This window comes from Parambassis ranga, chromosome 2 (assembly GCF_900634625.1).
Source record: "Parambassis ranga chromosome 2, fParRan2.1, whole genome shotgun sequence".
Taxonomy (NCBI): Eukaryota; Metazoa; Chordata; class Actinopteri; family Ambassidae; genus Parambassis; species Parambassis ranga.
Genome location: NC_041023.1, coordinates 9233092 through 9250989, shown reverse-complemented (window position 1 = coordinate 9250989; position 17898 = coordinate 9233092). Strand labels below are relative to the sequence as shown.

The window sequence follows — 17898 nt, the reverse complement described above, 5'->3', positions numbered from 1 at the left end:
AACGGCTCAGTTTCATAGAGTGAAAAGGTTTTTATTTCAGAGAGAATCACAGTAGGTGGAATATAAATGTGAGGTATTTCAGGATTTAAACACAGACTGTTCACTGAACAGTTAATCTACAACAGGGTCGGTAATCAAGCGGTACAAAATGCAACACATACAGTCTATATTCTTAGCAAAAGTGATGAAAAAAAAAACGTATAGCCAAAAGAAAGTATCAAATGAAAAATCTAAAACATTGATCATCAAGTCTTTCTGTACAGATTTCAGGCAGATGTGCCTGTTCAGTGTAAACAGTAACTGATGAGTCCCGTGCTAAACGATAAATATTTTCATTGGTGCAGCTTCAGGATCATCTGTATGCACATACAAAATGCAACAGCGACAAAGCATATATAAACATATATAATATAATATATAATACATACAAAACTTTTTCATGTTTCTGCCATAATAAATTCATTCATGCCGACATATATCCCCAGTGTAAAAGACCAGAAAGTGTAAATAAAAGTTATAATATCAGGTGGCATAAATACAAATTTGTTATATATAATTCTCCACTGATCCTATAAATGTATATGTCTTACTATAGGAGAGTTACTGGCATGTAAACCAGCTCGTCATGCCACAACAAATGTCTCAGCAACTTGGTAATACAGAGGGGTTACGTCCCCTCTTTGGGAGATTACTGTGTTATATTAGGCAAAAGAAACATTCCCCTCCGCCTGACTCATCAGGAGTCTAATAGTTTGAAATAGCCAGCTCGATTATTACATTCAGGATTCCAGGAGCGCCATTCCAATTGGCCCAGTAACATTTGAGTTGGTGGGCAAACTGTAACCCTTCTTACATCAGCGTGGAAACCGAAGCTGGTTTCTTAACCGCTGGTGTGAACATGTTGCAACACTGGCTCTTACTCCCTTGTTTTTGTTTAAGAGTATTCATAAAGATTTTTTTTGAGATTCTCAAAGTGAGGAAAGGAAATCTTTCAAGCCTCCCTTCTTGCCACCCTTGTCGTCCTCGCGCATGAGAATCTTGCTGAGACGCTGTACGACCCAGTTTTTAGGTTTAGATGTTGGCTTGGAGGAAGATGATCCTGGCCCTGATGAGGAAGAGGTGGATGACCTGGAGGGAAACGGAGAAAGAGGGAGGAAGAAGAGATGGAAACAGGGAGTTAAGATAGAGTAACTTGAGATTTTGTTGCTTAGCAGGAAGCCTGGAGTCAACACGTCCTCTCTGCACAGCTAGCTGCAGCTCTCCTGATGCTGAATAAATAGAAACTTAATCACTGAAATGCTTACACGTCTGACACATCATCCCTGTCAGATGTCTGAGACACACACCAAGTTTAGTCAAGGAAGGTTGTATCTTAAATATTAGCCCAGGAGATATTAATAGCAGCAACTAGCGAGCTGACATAACTCACCTAGGTGTGTGAGCAGGTGTCTTGTCTTTGCCGGGGGTTTTGGGGGTAGTCATGCTGGATCTGTTGCCCGATTGAGGGGTCTTGTGTTTGCCCGCACTCCCTGGTGTGCTGTGGGTCTTAGCGAGCGTAGCTATGAAATCCCTGTTCATTCCTTTGTGTCTGGACGTCTTGTTGCATGTGTGGCAGGTGGCCATCTGGGAGAAGAGGAGAAAAGGAACATATTCACTTATGAATATTGCATGACCTACATCTATATTCCTTCATACATAATGAGGGTTTGAGGTGAGGGCATACAAGGACTCCCCATTGGAATACATGGCAACTCCTAACCCTGCATGCTTTTCTAAAAGGTCCTTGAAAATACTTGTGTGTACATCAAATGACCAAAAGATGTAAATCTGAGAAAGGAAGGCGAAGCTTTTTCCAGTCAGTTATTTTCCATCAGACACTTTTACCACAGCTATGGGACTTTTTGAAGATTTTGTGGTGCCTGACTGCAGTGACAGATCAACTCCAGGGACACGGAGAGCTGTAATGAGTCCCACACACACACCCTGGCCTCACAGATGTCAGGCACATCTACTGCAATCTCACAGCTGAGCTGAGGTACAGTACAGTTCACAATCTGGTAAGGCAGCAAACCTGTGGCAGGAGACCCTCACAGGAGCATCATTAAACCTTTATGAAAGTAGCTGGATTAGATGATGCAGGATGGAAAACCTCCACCTACAGGAGGGGGGGATGTTGCTGTTGCCAGGCAGTTTAACTTATTCAGGATATGGATGCTAAAGTCTACTAACTCGCCATTTACTACATAGCAGCTGGGTCTGTTCTTACAAAAGAATTTGGTGACTCGCAGTACACATCACAAGTGAACAAAAAGCATGTGGATAAGTTACAAAGTGCAGCCGTGAGGCCACAAGGTCCTCCTGAGTCTGGACTACCACAGTATTTAAATCTTTACTGATGAATCAATGAAGCACAGATCCAGAGTGGTTCAAACCGTTATCAAAACAGCTGCAGAGTGTACGAATCACTTTTCTGCAAAGTCACTTCTAAGACAATTAAAGTGAAGCTAATGATTGTATGAAACTTTAAAGGGTTTGTTTCAATTAACATCAGTGTAAAAGCAGAAAAGTCTTTTCTCCCTCAGGGAAACTTTCCTCAGCATTGTACAGAGTGTACAGTGCTATGAAATACTCATTAACATTCCTTCAAACCTTCAGCACCTTAAATCCCCTCAGTGCCACACGTCGTCCAAAGGTTAAAACCAGTTAAAGCAGACCACCACTGCAAAGGTCAGCAAGTCTGATCCAAGCTGTTGACAGTCCTGAATGCTGATGAGGTGGAAAACTCACCGACACGAAGGTAGCCATTTCAGACTCTGACAGGTGCCTCTTGGCAAGTGTTGGAGAGTTGGGTTTCTCTGAACCGGGACTGGCGAGTTCCTCTTTCTGTCTACCCGATCGAGTGTGAAGTGTTTACAACTCACAGCCTGCATGTCCTGCTTTATACAGCCCAAGCCCCACAGCTGACCCACCCATCTTTGCATAGGGGTGTGGCTCAAAGCAGGGCTGACCAATGCTCTGTCAAACGGGCAGACTAAATAAACAGGTTTCTATGTAGAATATATTGTGATGGTATTTTTATCTGCAAAAACATCAGATAAATTTTAATTCCAAAGGACTTATAAGACAGTTCAGCATAGAAATATGTGGGATGCTTAATGGGGACACATTTGACTTAGATTATGTGATCCAATGTGAGATTTAGGAGCACAGCAACAACTACACTGCTCATTGAAAGAAGCTGTTTTGGCTCAATCATTTCACAGTCCAAAGAGTTCCCAGCTTTTATTGACACTGTTTGGCTATTATGTTTTTAGGTTCGATGGTTTCTGACTTACTGTGGTCATTCGAGGACGTTAAACTGAATTTATGTTGACCTCCCAACTACGAAAGCTAGAGAAGCTCCCACTCCAGCCACTCACATTAAAAAGTCATCAGACTCATTATCTCTGAAACTTGGAACAACTTGTACTTGCACGAACCTTTAATGATTACAATCACTATTAAAAGGAGCTGTAGAAAGTCAAAGCAGATCTGCTGATGATGCAGTTAAAGCTGGAGCAGTGTTTTTTTTTTTTTTAATACAATGAGGGCGACACTAGCTGGGGATTACAAAGCTACTCAAAACGGATTCAGGGACGTGGTGTCTGCAGTGTCCTCAAGCAAAGAAGTGCATTAATATTACAAAGAAACACACACACTGGAGCCAATATATATATATATATACAGTACACAGTACAGTGGTATATTTCAGGGAAATGGATAAAGTGGTGGCACAGAGAACGACCCCACTAGAGTAAGAATCTATCTTGCTGAAGTGTCTTTAAGCCACTGAGGATTAAGGAAGCATGCCGTTACAAACAACTTAAAGTAGATTTGACTTTTTTTTTTTTACCAGGTTGGATGTGGTCTCCCAGGTGACCAGAACTGAGTATGTGTCAATGTTTAGTTCTGTATAGATGCAGTTTGTTCATGAGAAATAACTGAGAGCAGAATGCAGTGACTGGAGGAGTTTAACATTGTTGTGTAATAATACAAAAAAAAAAAACAGACTCAGAGCCACATCCACTGTATAAGGGAACAAAACATCTGTGCTACACACCGCACCCTTTAGCTACTGGAAACTGATCGATGTCTGAAAAAACATAAAAATGTTATAAAGCGGACATTTATGACATACTTCATCTGTTGAGCAACTAACAACGGATGGATATAAAAAGCAATGATACGCATGTTTTCCATCCTAGCACATTTTGCTGTGATCTCTTATCATGTTTCACACCTTGTATTGCTATACTGTTATTAACAATCTTTCCAGAACCACCTACGCTTATTTCCTGACACAATAACCCAATTTCCAGTAGATCATTAAAGTTCCATCTAATCATATTTAAACAGGAAAATTGTGATGAATAGACAACAACATTTGTTCCTCTGTTATTAACTCTGTGGCCTCAACTGTAACACGTGCTGTAAGTAATTAGAGATGTTATTATTAGTAAAATTTAGGTGGCAGCCTAGATTTGAATAGTTTGTAATGACTATCCAATAATTGGCAAGGAAAAAAAACTGTGCGTGTGTGTGGTTTATACTGGACTGGATCAAACACACAGATGGACAGCTGGCTGCAGATAGAATGACCTCATGCTGTTTATCCTCTAGTTACTACTACTGCCCCCACTATCATCAGCTGCAGAACTGATATGACAAGCCTTTTATCAGACTTCAGCAACACAAAGGTGTTGAGGATGTGACACCGTTCACTCCAAAAAAACGTGTGTGCATAGTGATAATAAAAAAACATGGAATGCAATCCCACCCATCACGTGGACCGGTTTAATTTACGCTAATCCTTCGCTATGTAGTGTTTGCACTTGGAGGAGCCCACGTGAGTCGGTGAGAGAGATTTGATTTCCTCATCTTGGGATCCTGGCAGCAGACAGACCCTACACAGCGGCCAATAAAACATACGGCAAAGGCGACATGTTGTTGCTTCAGGGTAAGAAGAAGATAAACACAAACAATATACAGCCAAAGGAATATTTCATACAAGTATTTTCAGTAAAACGTAAGGGGAACCATCAAACCTCTAGTAGTAATAGCACATTTTTCCTATACTAATCATACCATTGAGATGACGCGACTCAGTCTATAATTGCAGCTGATCTCGGTATTATTAAATGAGGTCGTTCTCACTTCTAAACAGTAAATGCTTTCTTTGTCCTACCATACATGCTTGTGTTTGTTCAACGTGAAACACGAGCCAGCCGAACCACAGTGACAGATGGACACGAAACCTAGCCCATATATCAGGGCTAGTTAACACTAGCAAAGGAATGTCAGCGCCTGCTGGTCATTCTTAAAACCATACAAGACAAGCATGCAATCACACATTGATACTAGCTGTTATTTGAAAATGCTATGAATGTCTCACTCTGTTCAATGCATACATCTCTGACAGCATGACACACACATTCCTGTAGCAACATTATATGATTAGGAGAACAGATAAAGTGTTTAAGTGTATGTGAAATGGAGAGAAATAGGCACACAAACACACACAGACCCACATGAATCAATTCCACAGATGGACCCTTCATGCTATTAATAGCCCCTGCTCCATAAATACCTCGCTTCCTATCTTTCTCTGTGCTGCCAGAGGTCAGCTTGGGTTGATTAATCTGACCTTGGCAGTACGATACCAGCCAAGAGGAGCAAGATGAGTAGAGTAACAGGGTGAGTGACAGACTTAGGTCCCTATTAGACTATTAAGAGAGGGAAATCAGTTTGTGCGACAGAGATTGTGCAAGGTTTCCATGTGTGAACTGAAATGCATGAATATATGCGTGCACTGTGTGTGAAAGCCATTTGAGGGGACATCAATACAACACAATAAAGCTGAAAGCAGAAGAGCAGCTGGGGGATCAATACGAGGCAAGCAGTCTAAACTTTCCTCTAACCGTGGCCTTGCACTGTGAATGGGTGCAGGCAGCCACTTTAGTTCCACTGTGTGGAGGCAAGCGGCCTGGTAAACACACAGAGACACCCGATCTGAATGCAGAGCTGCTTCACACTGCCATTTAAAAAGATGATGTTGTATCTGGTTTGCCCTCGCTAAAGGTCACATTTTATCCTGCACCACACCAGGTTAACCTTAAAAACAAACCATGGCAAAGTTTTCGAGTCTAATCACACGTCTCACCACAGTGAAACTTCTAATCTGCCAGACTGCTAGACTGGAAAATTATATTCATGATGGTAAGGTTGCGGTGACCTTAACCTTTGACCAATACATTTTTTAATCAACCTATAATTAAGTACAAATAACCATTCATGCTGCACTCTGTAAGCGGAACAGAGGCACAAAAATATGCACCATGTTAACAAAAAATGTAAAAACACCTGAACCCAGCTGTGTTTGAGGGTGCAGCTGCTCTCACCAAAACTGCTCAGAGACAGATCTGGATTTAGAACTCTTCTGTGATTATAATTATAAGAGGTGACGAGTGGCACGTAGGGTTTTATTAAATGTATTCAATGTATGCCATCACTGTGAACACATGCTGACAGAATCAGTTTTAGCGATACACTGTATGAATGCTGGTGAGTGAGGATGTAAAGCTAACCAGCAACGGCCTTCAAACCTTGACACCCAAGAGATCTTACAGCTAAACTGAAGAATAGAAGGGATGACAGAGGATTCAGAGCAGACTTTTAATAGTGGTGTTAAAGCAAAGTGAAGTGAGGCACAGCAGATAATTGAGAGATGACATGCAGTAAATGGTGTGGCAACAAGTTGTCTATATGGAGTCTGTCCTCATTGTGCACTGGGTTCAAATGTGGGCCAATACCAGCAGAATTTAATTCCAACAACACATAAAGATCTTTTTTCGTCTAAGCATGTGTACAATTCTTACAACTTTTATCATGTCATTCTAGACTTTGGTTGCACTTTTGCATGTAGGATGCCAATTAGTGGAAGACACACCATCACAAAATCCTGGTATTTACGACATTTAGGCTGCATTTATTTGTTAACTTATGCATAAATGCTCTTTCATGGTTCCTCAAGGATATCAGTTTAGCTGGCACTCATTTAGCATGATGGTGACTCTTACTGTACATGTGCATGCTTAAAATGCTCCACACGTGAGCATCTCCACCTCCCTCTGACTCTCTCCTTTTCTATCTTAAACAGCAATGTTCACCTACTGGCCTGTCGCTCCACCAACATGTTCCCCTCCTGTCGTGCTGTTGCTCGCTGCCCTCAGGCTGTCATAACATTCAGTGGAGCTTTTCCTGTTCCCTGAGAGCAAACAGGCAGATATGGCTGCCTCCTGTTTCCTGTCATCTCCCCAAGTGGTACATTCTGTAGCAAAGATAAGTATGAAATAGGGATGAGGTGAAGAGATGGCCAAGAATGAGGGTAAACAAAGAGACATATGAGCATAATGTGAGGGGATAGAGGTGCTGTCGGGGAGATGGTTTGAGGCAAAACGCAGGAAAAAAAAGGAAAGGGAGAGATTGAAGAGTGTTAAGGGAAAACAGGAAATGAGGGGTGGTTAGTGAGGTCAAGAATAAGTGGTGATCCATAAATTACAGACAGATTGTGCTCACGTCAGAAAGAAATGACTCTTCTGGGAAAATGGAAAGATTTTTAAACCACGTGTCACTTTGTTTTCATATGTTTAATATGTGCTGTTTTCAAAGAAAGCATTATGACTGCCCTTTCAGTCAACCTGCAAATGTACGATAACCACACAAAACAACATGAGAGTGGACAACCAGGAGAGAAAACAACCTTGTAACTAACAACTCTGCCGGGAATAATAAATCTATACTAAGGGTGGAAGAAAGGAAGAATGAAGGAGGAGGAGAATGCACTATCCTTCTCTCCATTTAGGGTCTGCATCTCTTGTGGCGCTGCAATCCAACTTTTTTCCATATTTCACTGCTAGATAACCTGCCCAGCATGCATAAACATACCTGCTTTATAATACCTCTAAGACACAACTTCCCAGAGCTAAACAAAGCCTATCATGCACTGGCATCCAACCCAAGGCCAGCACAGACATGTGCACACGCACACACACAGACGTTCTAAAGGAAAAGCAATGGTGTGAAAAGAAGGGGATTTACAGCCTTCACAGTTAATACAGCAAAGCAGTCATGTGCAGGAATATACATGCATGTTCTCTGTTACACTATAAATACACCATTCTATGCAATACGAGGGATGACTGAAACTTTTGTGGCATCAGGTAGTACTCAAAAACCAGTGGTGGAGGAAGTACTGAAGGCTGGTACTTAAGTAAAGGTACAATTACCCAGCAAAATATATACTCAAGTAAAGTCAAAAACTCAAGTGCTACATCAATAATCCTACTTAAGTAAAAGTACTTACTTTTAAATGTACTTAAATTATTAAAAGTAACCGAATACACATTATTGTTTTCCATTGCGAAGGATATCTGAACAGGTTAAAATAATAAAAAAAATCATCTTATAATTAAAATGGACAAGGTGTAGTTAATTTACATTTTCAGTACAGACATCTTTGAAATGTACCCAGAACCAGCTATGGACAGGTCTGTGTGTCATGAGGCAGGCTGTGGGCATCAAGTGAACAGAGAGGCTGCTACTAACAAACAGGCATTCACCATTTTTACTGTGTAAGTATTCCTGCTTTAGCCTTATGTTATGATTAATGGTAATCAGACATTAATGGATGGATTTGTGTTAGCAGACAGAATCTAACTAGTCAGCTAACTGAGCAAGAGCACCGGCATCATGACTGAGGCACATTATAGAAACACAGCTGGCAGCGTGACACCACCTCCATGCAGAGTCTGACCTCACATCAGTCCAGCACTGTGTTCATAAAATGTAACAAGTAACTACAAACACTGTAGAAATGTAGTGGAGTAGAAAGTACAGATAATAGCTGCAAAATGTAATGGAGTAAAAGTATAATAATAATAATTTTTACTTAAGTAAAGTATAAATACATAAAAAAAATACTTAAGTACAGTAACGAAGTACAAATACTTTACGTTACTTTCCATCACTGTCAAAAACTAGCACACTAATTTTTTAAGAGTAAAGAGCGTCCCATCCAACATAGTTTTCCATGGAGCATAGAAACTACAGGATGGGCATCATCTCCACCGTGTCCCCACTGAACTCCTTCAGCTGATGTCTAGTTTTCTCCAACAGAGCTGCAATTTAACCCTAACGATGAATAACGCAAAAGTTTTTGGTCTCAAACTCTTGGCATATTCACTCCAAGAGTCAAACTGCTGTGCATCATCTTCTGCCTTAGACCAAAAAATTTAAATCACCATTGATGTGACATGAATGGAAGACAAGATATTTTGCTTGGAAAAACTTGAAAGTGCAATTAAGCCTGGAGCAACTATCTGAAACACATCCTAACATGAGTCAGAAAAAGTCATTTTAGCCATTAGCTCTTCAAAGTGTCCTACAAGACCTTTCATCCACCACAAGATCAAGGGAAGTGTTTTGACAATTGCCAAATCACAAGAACCCATGTGGATCTGGATCTGCAAAGACTCACACCTTGTTTTACATAAACGTCTGTCACAGACACTCTATGTTGTGATTATTTCTCAATAAAGCCTGTGCTTCCTCCGACGGGAGTCACGTGACTGACAGTAAGAGAAGCACTGTGTACACACAGTCATAACACTCACCTCTGACAGTGAAATAAAACACTAAAAGGATAAAACACTAACACAAACCAAATTAAGGCCCTGTGGTCACTGTGACACATCATCTTATTGAGGTTGCTTTCAAGTTGTGTGGACACTGCTTTTTATCCTCTTATCCTGACTGTGACCCCACTCTGCTATCTTTGAAGTGAGTGGATGCTGATCTGTTTATTCAGGCTTTGATGCTGAACCTCTCTTCCTGTCCAGGCTGCTGTGCTCTGTTGAGCAGCATGGAGCCAAGGAGACACAGAGAGGGAAGCATTCCACATTCCTCCCCTTATCATCACCGCTATACCAATCTGCATTTTAAGAGTATCACCTCGCTAGCACCCTTCTGCTGAGGACAGGTGTATGCCGACTCGCATACTACACAGCTTGACTTGCCGCCTTTTGAACCTTCCAGTGCACGATGGACAGTGGCCATGAAAACAGAGGGCAAAAATACCTTGCAAGAAAATCTTAGGGTGTATTGGTTTACAGGGATGTCACGTGAAGCATAAACATAAACATTCTTCATTGTGACGACTGTTGACAAATGAGTAAGAGTCATGGTCATGTGTCCAACGCATCATAGACACATTTGAGGGGCTTAAGGTTCAACATGGAGAGTCACACTAGTGGTCACATTCATCAACATCAAGTCCAGGATTGGTTTGGACCATCTATTTATACATTTGCTGCACCTCTAATTCTAGAATGGCAATACCAGCCACTAACCAGTATTTTATAATTTGTCATGTCAGATTTTGAAACTCTTTTTTTAAAAAACTCTATGGGGTTTTAACAGAACATCCCCTGATAACAGACTCCACTGTGATCCAGGGTTTGCTGAGACCCTGGTTGTGACCTTCACAGCAGTCCACAGAGGTAGAACAGGGGCACACAGCCAGAGCTGCATACAACATTATGACACAAGATGACATATGCTTTTGCAGTCTATCATTTCACCCCTTCTGTTCACCTTTCTTATCTATCTGCCGTTCTCTTGTTTTTTTCACATTCTCTGTTTCAATCCACCATGTTAATTCATCGTGCTGCCTTTTTTAATTTTTTTTTTTTTATTCCTGCTCCCCCTCTTCATCTTTGTCTACCTCTCTGCCCTCAGAGTCAACAGATACACAGTGGCGAGTGGGTTCAGAGTGCCTTCTGTGGTGGATACCTGCATACTAAATGAAACCATTTTGATTTTAATGAGGCAGCAGCATTTCCACTAAAGGTGCTCTTCATTAGGCTGATGTCAGATCACCAGAGAGGCACTCTCCTGGTGGTTCTCTCCTATCAATGCTTTTCTGATGTGAAGGGGAAATGACCCTATCCTCATATGCTCCATCACCGGTTTCCTCATCTAAATGGTTTTATCAGTGGAGTGGGTGGATGCTGGCCAAAATATGCTTTCCATTTTGGCCCGACTAGGTGCCATCCATTAAGGGGACAGACAAAAAGGAGCACTATAACAATTTAGAGGGCTGTGGAATGGAACTGGGTGAGTATTGACAAAGCACTGTCTGGCATTAGTTCTCTTACAGTTAAGCCTAATGGGAGCGCTGTAATGGTGGTGGTGATGAGTGGAGCACCATATTGAAACCAGACACTTTCTGTGGAAGGAATACTAATGACTTCATCAAACTAAATAGCAGCAATGGTTATAAACGATACATTAAAAAGACAACGTAGGGCTTGTTAAGTCATAATAAATACTAATGTGATGAATTTTTGATTACTTGTGGGAAATTCTGTTCCATCCAGAGGTCAACAAAGTGGCAGAGTCAAATGAGCAAGTTGACTTGAGGTTGTCTGACAACCAGCTCTCAGTTCTTTTAAATCAGGGATTAAGATTCCCATCTTTTCCCATCTGCATGGCTTGTTTTAAATCTGACTTTTCCCTTTTTCTTACTGTAAATCTCTTTATGTTTTCGTTTTAGGCTGCCTTGAAATATTGTTTTATATTTCCAGGATGTTATGTTTTACGTAGAGCACTTTTCCTGCTTGCTGAAAGGTGCCTGGCTTGCCTTATCGTCCTGGTGATTTCCTGTAAGTACAATGTGCTGCAGTGCAGTACAATAGATGGGCAGGTCTGTGGGGTTGTGGTGTTTTGTCTTCTTACCAGTACTGAGCATGAGTTTTGGAAGCGCTGCAGCAGGTTTCTCTGCACCGGGCTGAGTCGTTTGCCTTTGGCCTGCCTGCGCAGGATTCTCTGCACCTGAGCTGACGGACGCTGCTTGGGTCTCAGTCGCATCTGGTGATTGTCAGGACCCAGCCACTGATAACAGTACGAACACACAGACGTGTTCTGCAAAGCTCTGGAGAGTGTTTGCCTTAGCGGTCCTGAGAGGAGAAGACAGATTATATGTCAGCAAGTATTCTAAAGTGTAAGTGGGTTGATGATCCTGTTTACAAAAGTGTAATAAGAAAAGAGGCAAGACGTAGGTGTTAGAAAGATCAATGTTGGTATGATCAACAGACGAAGAAAGATTCTCTCCTGAGACTGTACTCCTAATTGTATTTCCATTAAAAACACATATTGCAATATACATCTTCGTATTACTGCTATTCTCTCACTCATAAGTTAAATTATGAGCAGTTGAGTTTTCCAAATCAACCTCTCAGCAAACATCATGTTACTCTCTTAGGGACCAGTCCCAGCTCTATTTAAGGAGAAAAGCTGAAAAGCATTCCAATTGGTACCATTGCCTGTTGCTGTGGTTTTGGCTGACATGGGTGTGATTGTGTGTGTCTGTGTGTGTGTTTGATCCCCCCAGGCAGTCTGCTACAGACAGCTGGCTGACTCGGTGGGTTTGGCTGAGGATTTAGTGAGTTTTATCAACCTTGACAAGCTGGTGACAAGGTCCTACTTACTTACTACTGCTCTGTGCGGGTATAACACTCTCAGGCATGGTTGACAGAAACATGCAAAAGAGGAATTAGGACAAGAATTTTAAATGAAAAGGGAGATTGTTTGAGGATGGACAGCTCTAGTAACTTACCATTAGTCTTCTGGGGCACCTGCCTGGATAAGAGAAAGAGAGGTCAAGATCACACACAGACAATGAGTACACTTTGCTGGTAACTGGGTTTACTGTATGTTTAATATGCTGCAAATTCTCAATTGAAATTTAAATCAGTACTATTTGAGCCACTCCTGTTATTTGCAGGAAATACATCAGTGCAAACAAACCCACTACAAACATGATGCAAAAAATGTCACAGTTATCTCTTCCCATTATGTGAAGTGGAAAACATGCAACCGGAAAGGCAGAGGTCTCTCCCAAACAATATAGGGCAACTCTCCAAACCATTTCAATGGATACACCCCCTGCAGGCTTGCCTCTGCCTTTGGAACACTCACAATGAGATATTTGTGCAAACATCCCAACTAAGTCATTGCCTTACCAATGCTAAAATTAGCTCTGGGCTTAAATCGATAGAGAGGCATTTACTGTCTGGTGGCACGTGTGGTGGGAGAGACAGAAACAGAGCAGGCTGTTTATGGAGTGGATGAGGAGGGTGTGAGGTCGACTTTAATCTGGAGTTGACCCATGGACGGCTGCTGCTGCTGCTGCTGGCAGCAGCGCTCTGTTGACACTCTCCACGCCATATGTGTAATGGTGCTGGATGAATTGTAGGGTGGGGAAAGATTTACAACATATCGCTCATAACTCATCCTAACCGCCTGAGTCACTGTCGCTTGATCCTCTCCCAATTTAATAATCAGTGGCTGGATTAAAACTGTCAGATTATATAGAAGCCCTGTCAGAAAATACTGGAAATGAAGAGAAGCATCTCGAGGCCACTGTGCTGGATTGTGACTCTACTAAGGACTGATGATGACTCAGGGACCTTGAACAATTCCAGAAAACCATTGTTGGTGGTTCAGACAGACATTTAATCATAGGCTAGGATACAAGACACCTTCTCAGAAAAGTCAGCCAAGGTAGATGCTGCTGCTGCTGCAGTGATGGTAAAAACCCTGACTCTACATTCTGATTAGAGGAAGCGGCATGTTTGTTTTTCTTTGGCATATGATGAAAGTAAATCTTCTGTCAAAGCTCCTGGTAAAAACACATAGATGCTTCAGCTTTCACATATTTAGTAGAACAACACTGTCTCTTACTTCAGAGGAAATCTGTTTGAGCCCTGAACTATCTCTAAATGGCATCAAGAAGTCATGTTTTCCCAAAACTGGAAAAGATCAGATATGAAGTGAGAGGCAATTCTGAGTTAGCTACAAATTGCTGACTGGTGTTTCCGTTGGACTTCATATTTATTTATCTGAAGATCAGTTCAAAGGATACATATTTCGTTATCTCTACTGAGGGAGGTATCAGGGCCACAGGGCCTATTAAATTCAACAACAAAAAAATGAATACAAAAAAAAAAAATAACCAAATGACTTGAGTGTAGTGAAGCTGGATTCCTGAGGAATTTTGTTTTCCCATAATCTCTTTTCCTACTGTGCCCCTGATGAGCCAGATCTCAGAAACTGCAAACCACAAAGGCCTCCTTCCACAACACAAACCCTATTAACATACTTGTCATGCATCTCCATATAAGAGCAGGCTTGGCTGTGGTGATGAACAGTGAAGATATCGGCTCTACACATGAACTGATGACAGCTGGGAGATGCTATCAACAGAGGCCTGGAAGATGCAAAAGGGTGAAGGGGAGGTGGATAAATTATGTGTTGGCTACAGTGTGTAATAATGTAATTAGAGGCAGAAGTGCTGTCTGAGGCAGAACGCACATAATGAAAAGCATTATGAACATTTTATTGCTACCATCAGGGAAAACAGCAGGGCTGCGTGCATATCTTGAAAATCCCTCAGTGATGCTCATTTAGATGTTTAAATGCCACAGTGGCCCTGGAACAGAGAGCGTAATGGTCACTGCCTGTCACAGACCATGCTGGATACTATATCCCACTATAGCACAGAGGGGCAGGGACCCATTCATTGGGTGGACGTGACAGTGAAAGAGGCTGGCAGGTGCCTCCCAGTCTGGGGCTCATTTATACGGGTAAGGATGTCTGATGGCTCTAGCTGATGGGGGAGAGGAGGAGCGGGAGTAAGAGGACAGATAAGAGTACCAGAGGAAATGATAGCAAGTGGGTGATGAAGGGATGTGAGAGGAAAGAGGTCTTAAAAATGTGAGGCAGGAAAAATACAGCGACCAGTTCTGTCCTGATTAAAAAGAGAAGAGTCGGATAGTAGTCTGCAGTGAAGCAGTATCACACAATCCTTTAATTAACCTGTCTGTAAACCGTGTGACTAATTATTTACTTTCCAATCCTTATGATACTCTGCGAACTCATTTTATGTCCTTAATGCTCCTACAGAATATATCTGGCTCCTCTCACTATTATTGGCCGGAATCTAATTCCCGGAAATTGTGTGAAAACAATAAAACATACTAGCTCTATGTAAAGAAAAATATTGCACTAATTGTGGCTATTTAGGTCCTCATGACATTGTTTGTCCAGCAGACAGCATGCATATTTTGGTTGCCAGTGCACTCAGTCAGGCTCCAGTTACCAGGCACACATCTATGATTATGAACTTACTGGAAAACAGCTTCATTGGTGCGGCAACGTGAGCCACAACAATTTGACGTCAGCTCGCACACAAGGACAAAAACACTCACAGTCCCTCACTAAATATCCCACCCTCCCAACCCACATGGCTGTAATGCTTTCCTGACAGCCTTCACCAAAAGTCAATACTGATACATCTTCACTGAAACCAAGTACCGCAAAATACAACGGATGCACACCAACACATTCAGTCATCATCATCCTGACAGAAGAAGACGGTAGGAGAAGGCTGAAACACCATCCTCTAACAAATACGTGGTGGAGTAATATGCATGAGTAATGACACGCACACATGACACAAACACTCCAGTGACGCAGGGGCCAAAACCAGAAATGACAGCGGAGACAGCAGAAACCCCCAACAAGAGCACAGAGAGGCTAAAAACATCATCACCGCACAACAAAATGTATGATAAATATCTGAATGGATGCCAACAGAAAAACATTTCACATGTGTGTGATGACACGTAGCGCTCCTAGTACTCTGCCCTTTAATATTATCACTTATCACTTAATTGGCTTGTGTATATTTTAGCTCTGGCTGATAACCGAGTCTTCTTTGCCAAACATTTTTTTGGCATAAAACCAGCTGTGTCTTGCAGCTAGTCACCCAAATATTCAGTTGTGCATCTTGCCTGCCTATTACAGCTGGTCATGGTTAAATGTGGTCAAAATGTTCTGTAATACCACAGCTCATCATTGCCAGGGAATCTGGGGAAAGGATCATTATATTGAAGTAGAGCTTGCACACACATCCGTAAAATGACCCAGACTGTGCTCTGTTTTTGTTTCCATTCATGGTTTCTGCCCACAAATTTCCTGGCTCAGGTGTAAGTGAAAACAAGACAGAGGATGGAGGCACGACTGGAAGCGAATATAAAGAGTTCACATGTGCAAGTATATGGACTCTGAGAGGCATTAATGTCCATTTAAACTGCAATAAAGAAGAATTTGGGCATACATTCTGTATCTGTTGGTACACAAACACACACACCTGCTCACTTGTTCTCATACACACGCTCATGAAATTACTTTCCCCCACAATACAGCAATCACCACTGTAGAGAGGATGCCATCAGAAGCAGCAGTCAACTGCAAATGGTGAGACAAATTAGACACTGGCATTGATTACCATTGTGTTTTATTCAAACAGGAAATTGAACGAATTAGCTTGAACAATCTAATCACATAACGCCAGTTGGAACTAGGGGGAAAAGTGCATCTCTGTTTAGGTCCCTTTAACAACCATGTGAGAAGGAGAACAGGCTTACAGACCGCCAGACTGTCTTCAGGCTGATTAAAGGGACTTTCTGTGCTCCACTTTGTTTACTTCATGTCACTCCTATTTTTATGTTTGTTAGAGAGAAACCTTGACCTCACAGCTACAATTTACCCTCACTCTGCAAACTACACTACATAAAACTCACTGACATGAACTTTAATCATCACCCACACATGCCTCACACTCAAGACTTGCCCACAGCACCTGCACATGAGCAGCCATAGGACTCACAAATGGCTCATGTCCAGCTCCAGAAAGTCAGAACATCAGCCAGTGTTCTACACAACAACTAGAGCCAACCACAATGCCATACTTCATTCCACAGAGGTACTTGTGTTTTTTGTTAGTTCATTTGTTTGTTTGTTGTTGTTGTTGTTTGGGGGGGGGGGGGGGTCAAAGCCATCCTGAATATCACGCTGTGAATTAAAAATAAATACTTTAAAAAAAGTTTAATTTTATTTCCCAACAACCCACATAACTATTAAGCCTAAATAGAGGAATAACAGAGGAGAAATTAAAAAATAAAAAGTAATCTCTATTTCTACAGCCTCAGGAAACAAGTGTAAAATAAGAGCATTTTCAGATTATATACATTAAAAGTTGGACCACAACAATTACATAAGTAAGGGAAATTATTCATTGGACAGTTCCATTGTACCTGGTACAGCTTCTCCACCTAGCGCCCACATGCTGCTATTACAACAATAAAAGCTGTCCAGTACAATTCATGCTGAGTTTGAAATAAAGTAACTTACATTAAGAACCGTGATACCTCCGGACATGTGTCCTTATACAGGAGAGACGCGTCCAGCAGAAAGTTGGCTGACGTTTCATCGGGAGAGTCCATTATTCACTTACTGTTCTGAAGCGACACGTGGAAGAAAATAGTTTAAAAACTGTATTCTAGAGGAGTTTAACTGGCCGGCGAGGCGGAATAGAACATACACCAGCATCCAGACATATCGCAGGAGCTACAACCGCAACACGACTGCAGGAAATGCCATATTTTCAACAGAAGCTACATTTACCCGTCCGTGTTCCCAGAGAGCCACGTTCAGTCGCGCAATTTTCACGTTGCGCGCAGTGCCTTATGGGAGACTGAGTAAATTACAAGCAGATCACAGATCGACCGTATACAATAAGCAGTACAAAAGTAAGTGTAACAAATCACTCTCTCCCGTCCAATTAAATAATTAATGCTGCAAAACACAAAATACAGACGTATTTTAAATGTGCTGTTTATGTTTAATGTGATTAAAACACATGTGGTGGAGGGGTCTGTTCTCAGGTTAATAACAGCA

The 17898-nt window shown here is 41.7% G+C and overlaps 2 protein-coding genes across 4 annotated transcripts; both read right to left on the bottom strand.

The window, feature by feature from the left end:
- Positions 1 to 316: 316 nt before the first annotated feature.
- Positions 317 to 2944, bottom strand: LOC114431953 (UPF0711 protein C18orf21 homolog). The gene is made up of 3 exons (XM_028399645.1): positions 2788 to 2944; positions 1430 to 1623; positions 317 to 1128 (listed from the first exon to the last, which is right to left on the bottom strand). Exons 1-3 carry the CDS (start codon positions 2803 to 2805, stop codon positions 969 to 971), a joined length of 372 nt encoding a protein of 123 aa, XP_028255446.1. The 5' UTR covers positions 2806 to 2944; the 3' UTR covers positions 317 to 968.
- A 3567-nt stretch (positions 2945 to 6511) lies between these two features.
- LOC114431952 (UPF0711 protein C18orf21 homolog) lies at positions 6512 to 17670 on the bottom strand. Of its 3 annotated transcripts, none has more exons than XM_028399642.1 (5): positions 17543 to 17670; positions 17353 to 17465; positions 12713 to 12735; positions 11833 to 12053; positions 6512 to 7366 (listed from the first exon to the last, which is right to left on the bottom strand). In XM_028399642.1, exons 2-5 carry the CDS (start codon positions 17442 to 17444, stop codon positions 7265 to 7267), a joined length of 438 nt encoding a protein of 145 aa, XP_028255443.1. In that variant the 5' UTR covers positions 17445 to 17465; positions 17543 to 17670; the 3' UTR covers positions 6512 to 7264. The 3 variants fall into 3 exon arrangements, with proteins under 3 accessions (XP_028255443.1, XP_028255445.1, XP_028255444.1); XM_028399644.1 differs by having other exon boundaries at positions 17353 to 17459; positions 17626 to 17651; XM_028399643.1 differs by having other exon boundaries at positions 17353 to 17459; positions 17543 to 17647.
- Positions 17671 to 17898: the final 228 nt, after the last annotated feature.

Excerpts from the sequence above, each read along its gene's own strand:
- LOC114431953 (XM_028399645.1), bottom strand. Across the intron at positions 1,129-1,429 it reads ACACCTGCTCACACACCTAG|GTCATCCACCTCTTCCTCAT; the intron begins GTGAGTTATGTC and ends GTTTCCCTCCAG.
- LOC114431952 (XM_028399642.1), bottom strand. The coding sequence starts at position 17,444 with ATGGACTCTCCCGATGAAACGTCAGCCAACTTTCTGCTGGACGCGTCT. Across the intron at positions 12,054-12,712 it reads GGTGCCCCAGAAGACTAATG|GACCGCTAAGGCAAACACTC; the intron begins GTAAGTTACTAG and ends TTCTCCTCTCAG. Across the intron at positions 7,367-11,832 it reads AAAACTCATGCTCAGTACTG|AATGTACCACTTGGGGAGAT; the intron begins GTAAGAAGACAA and ends TCTTTGCTACAG.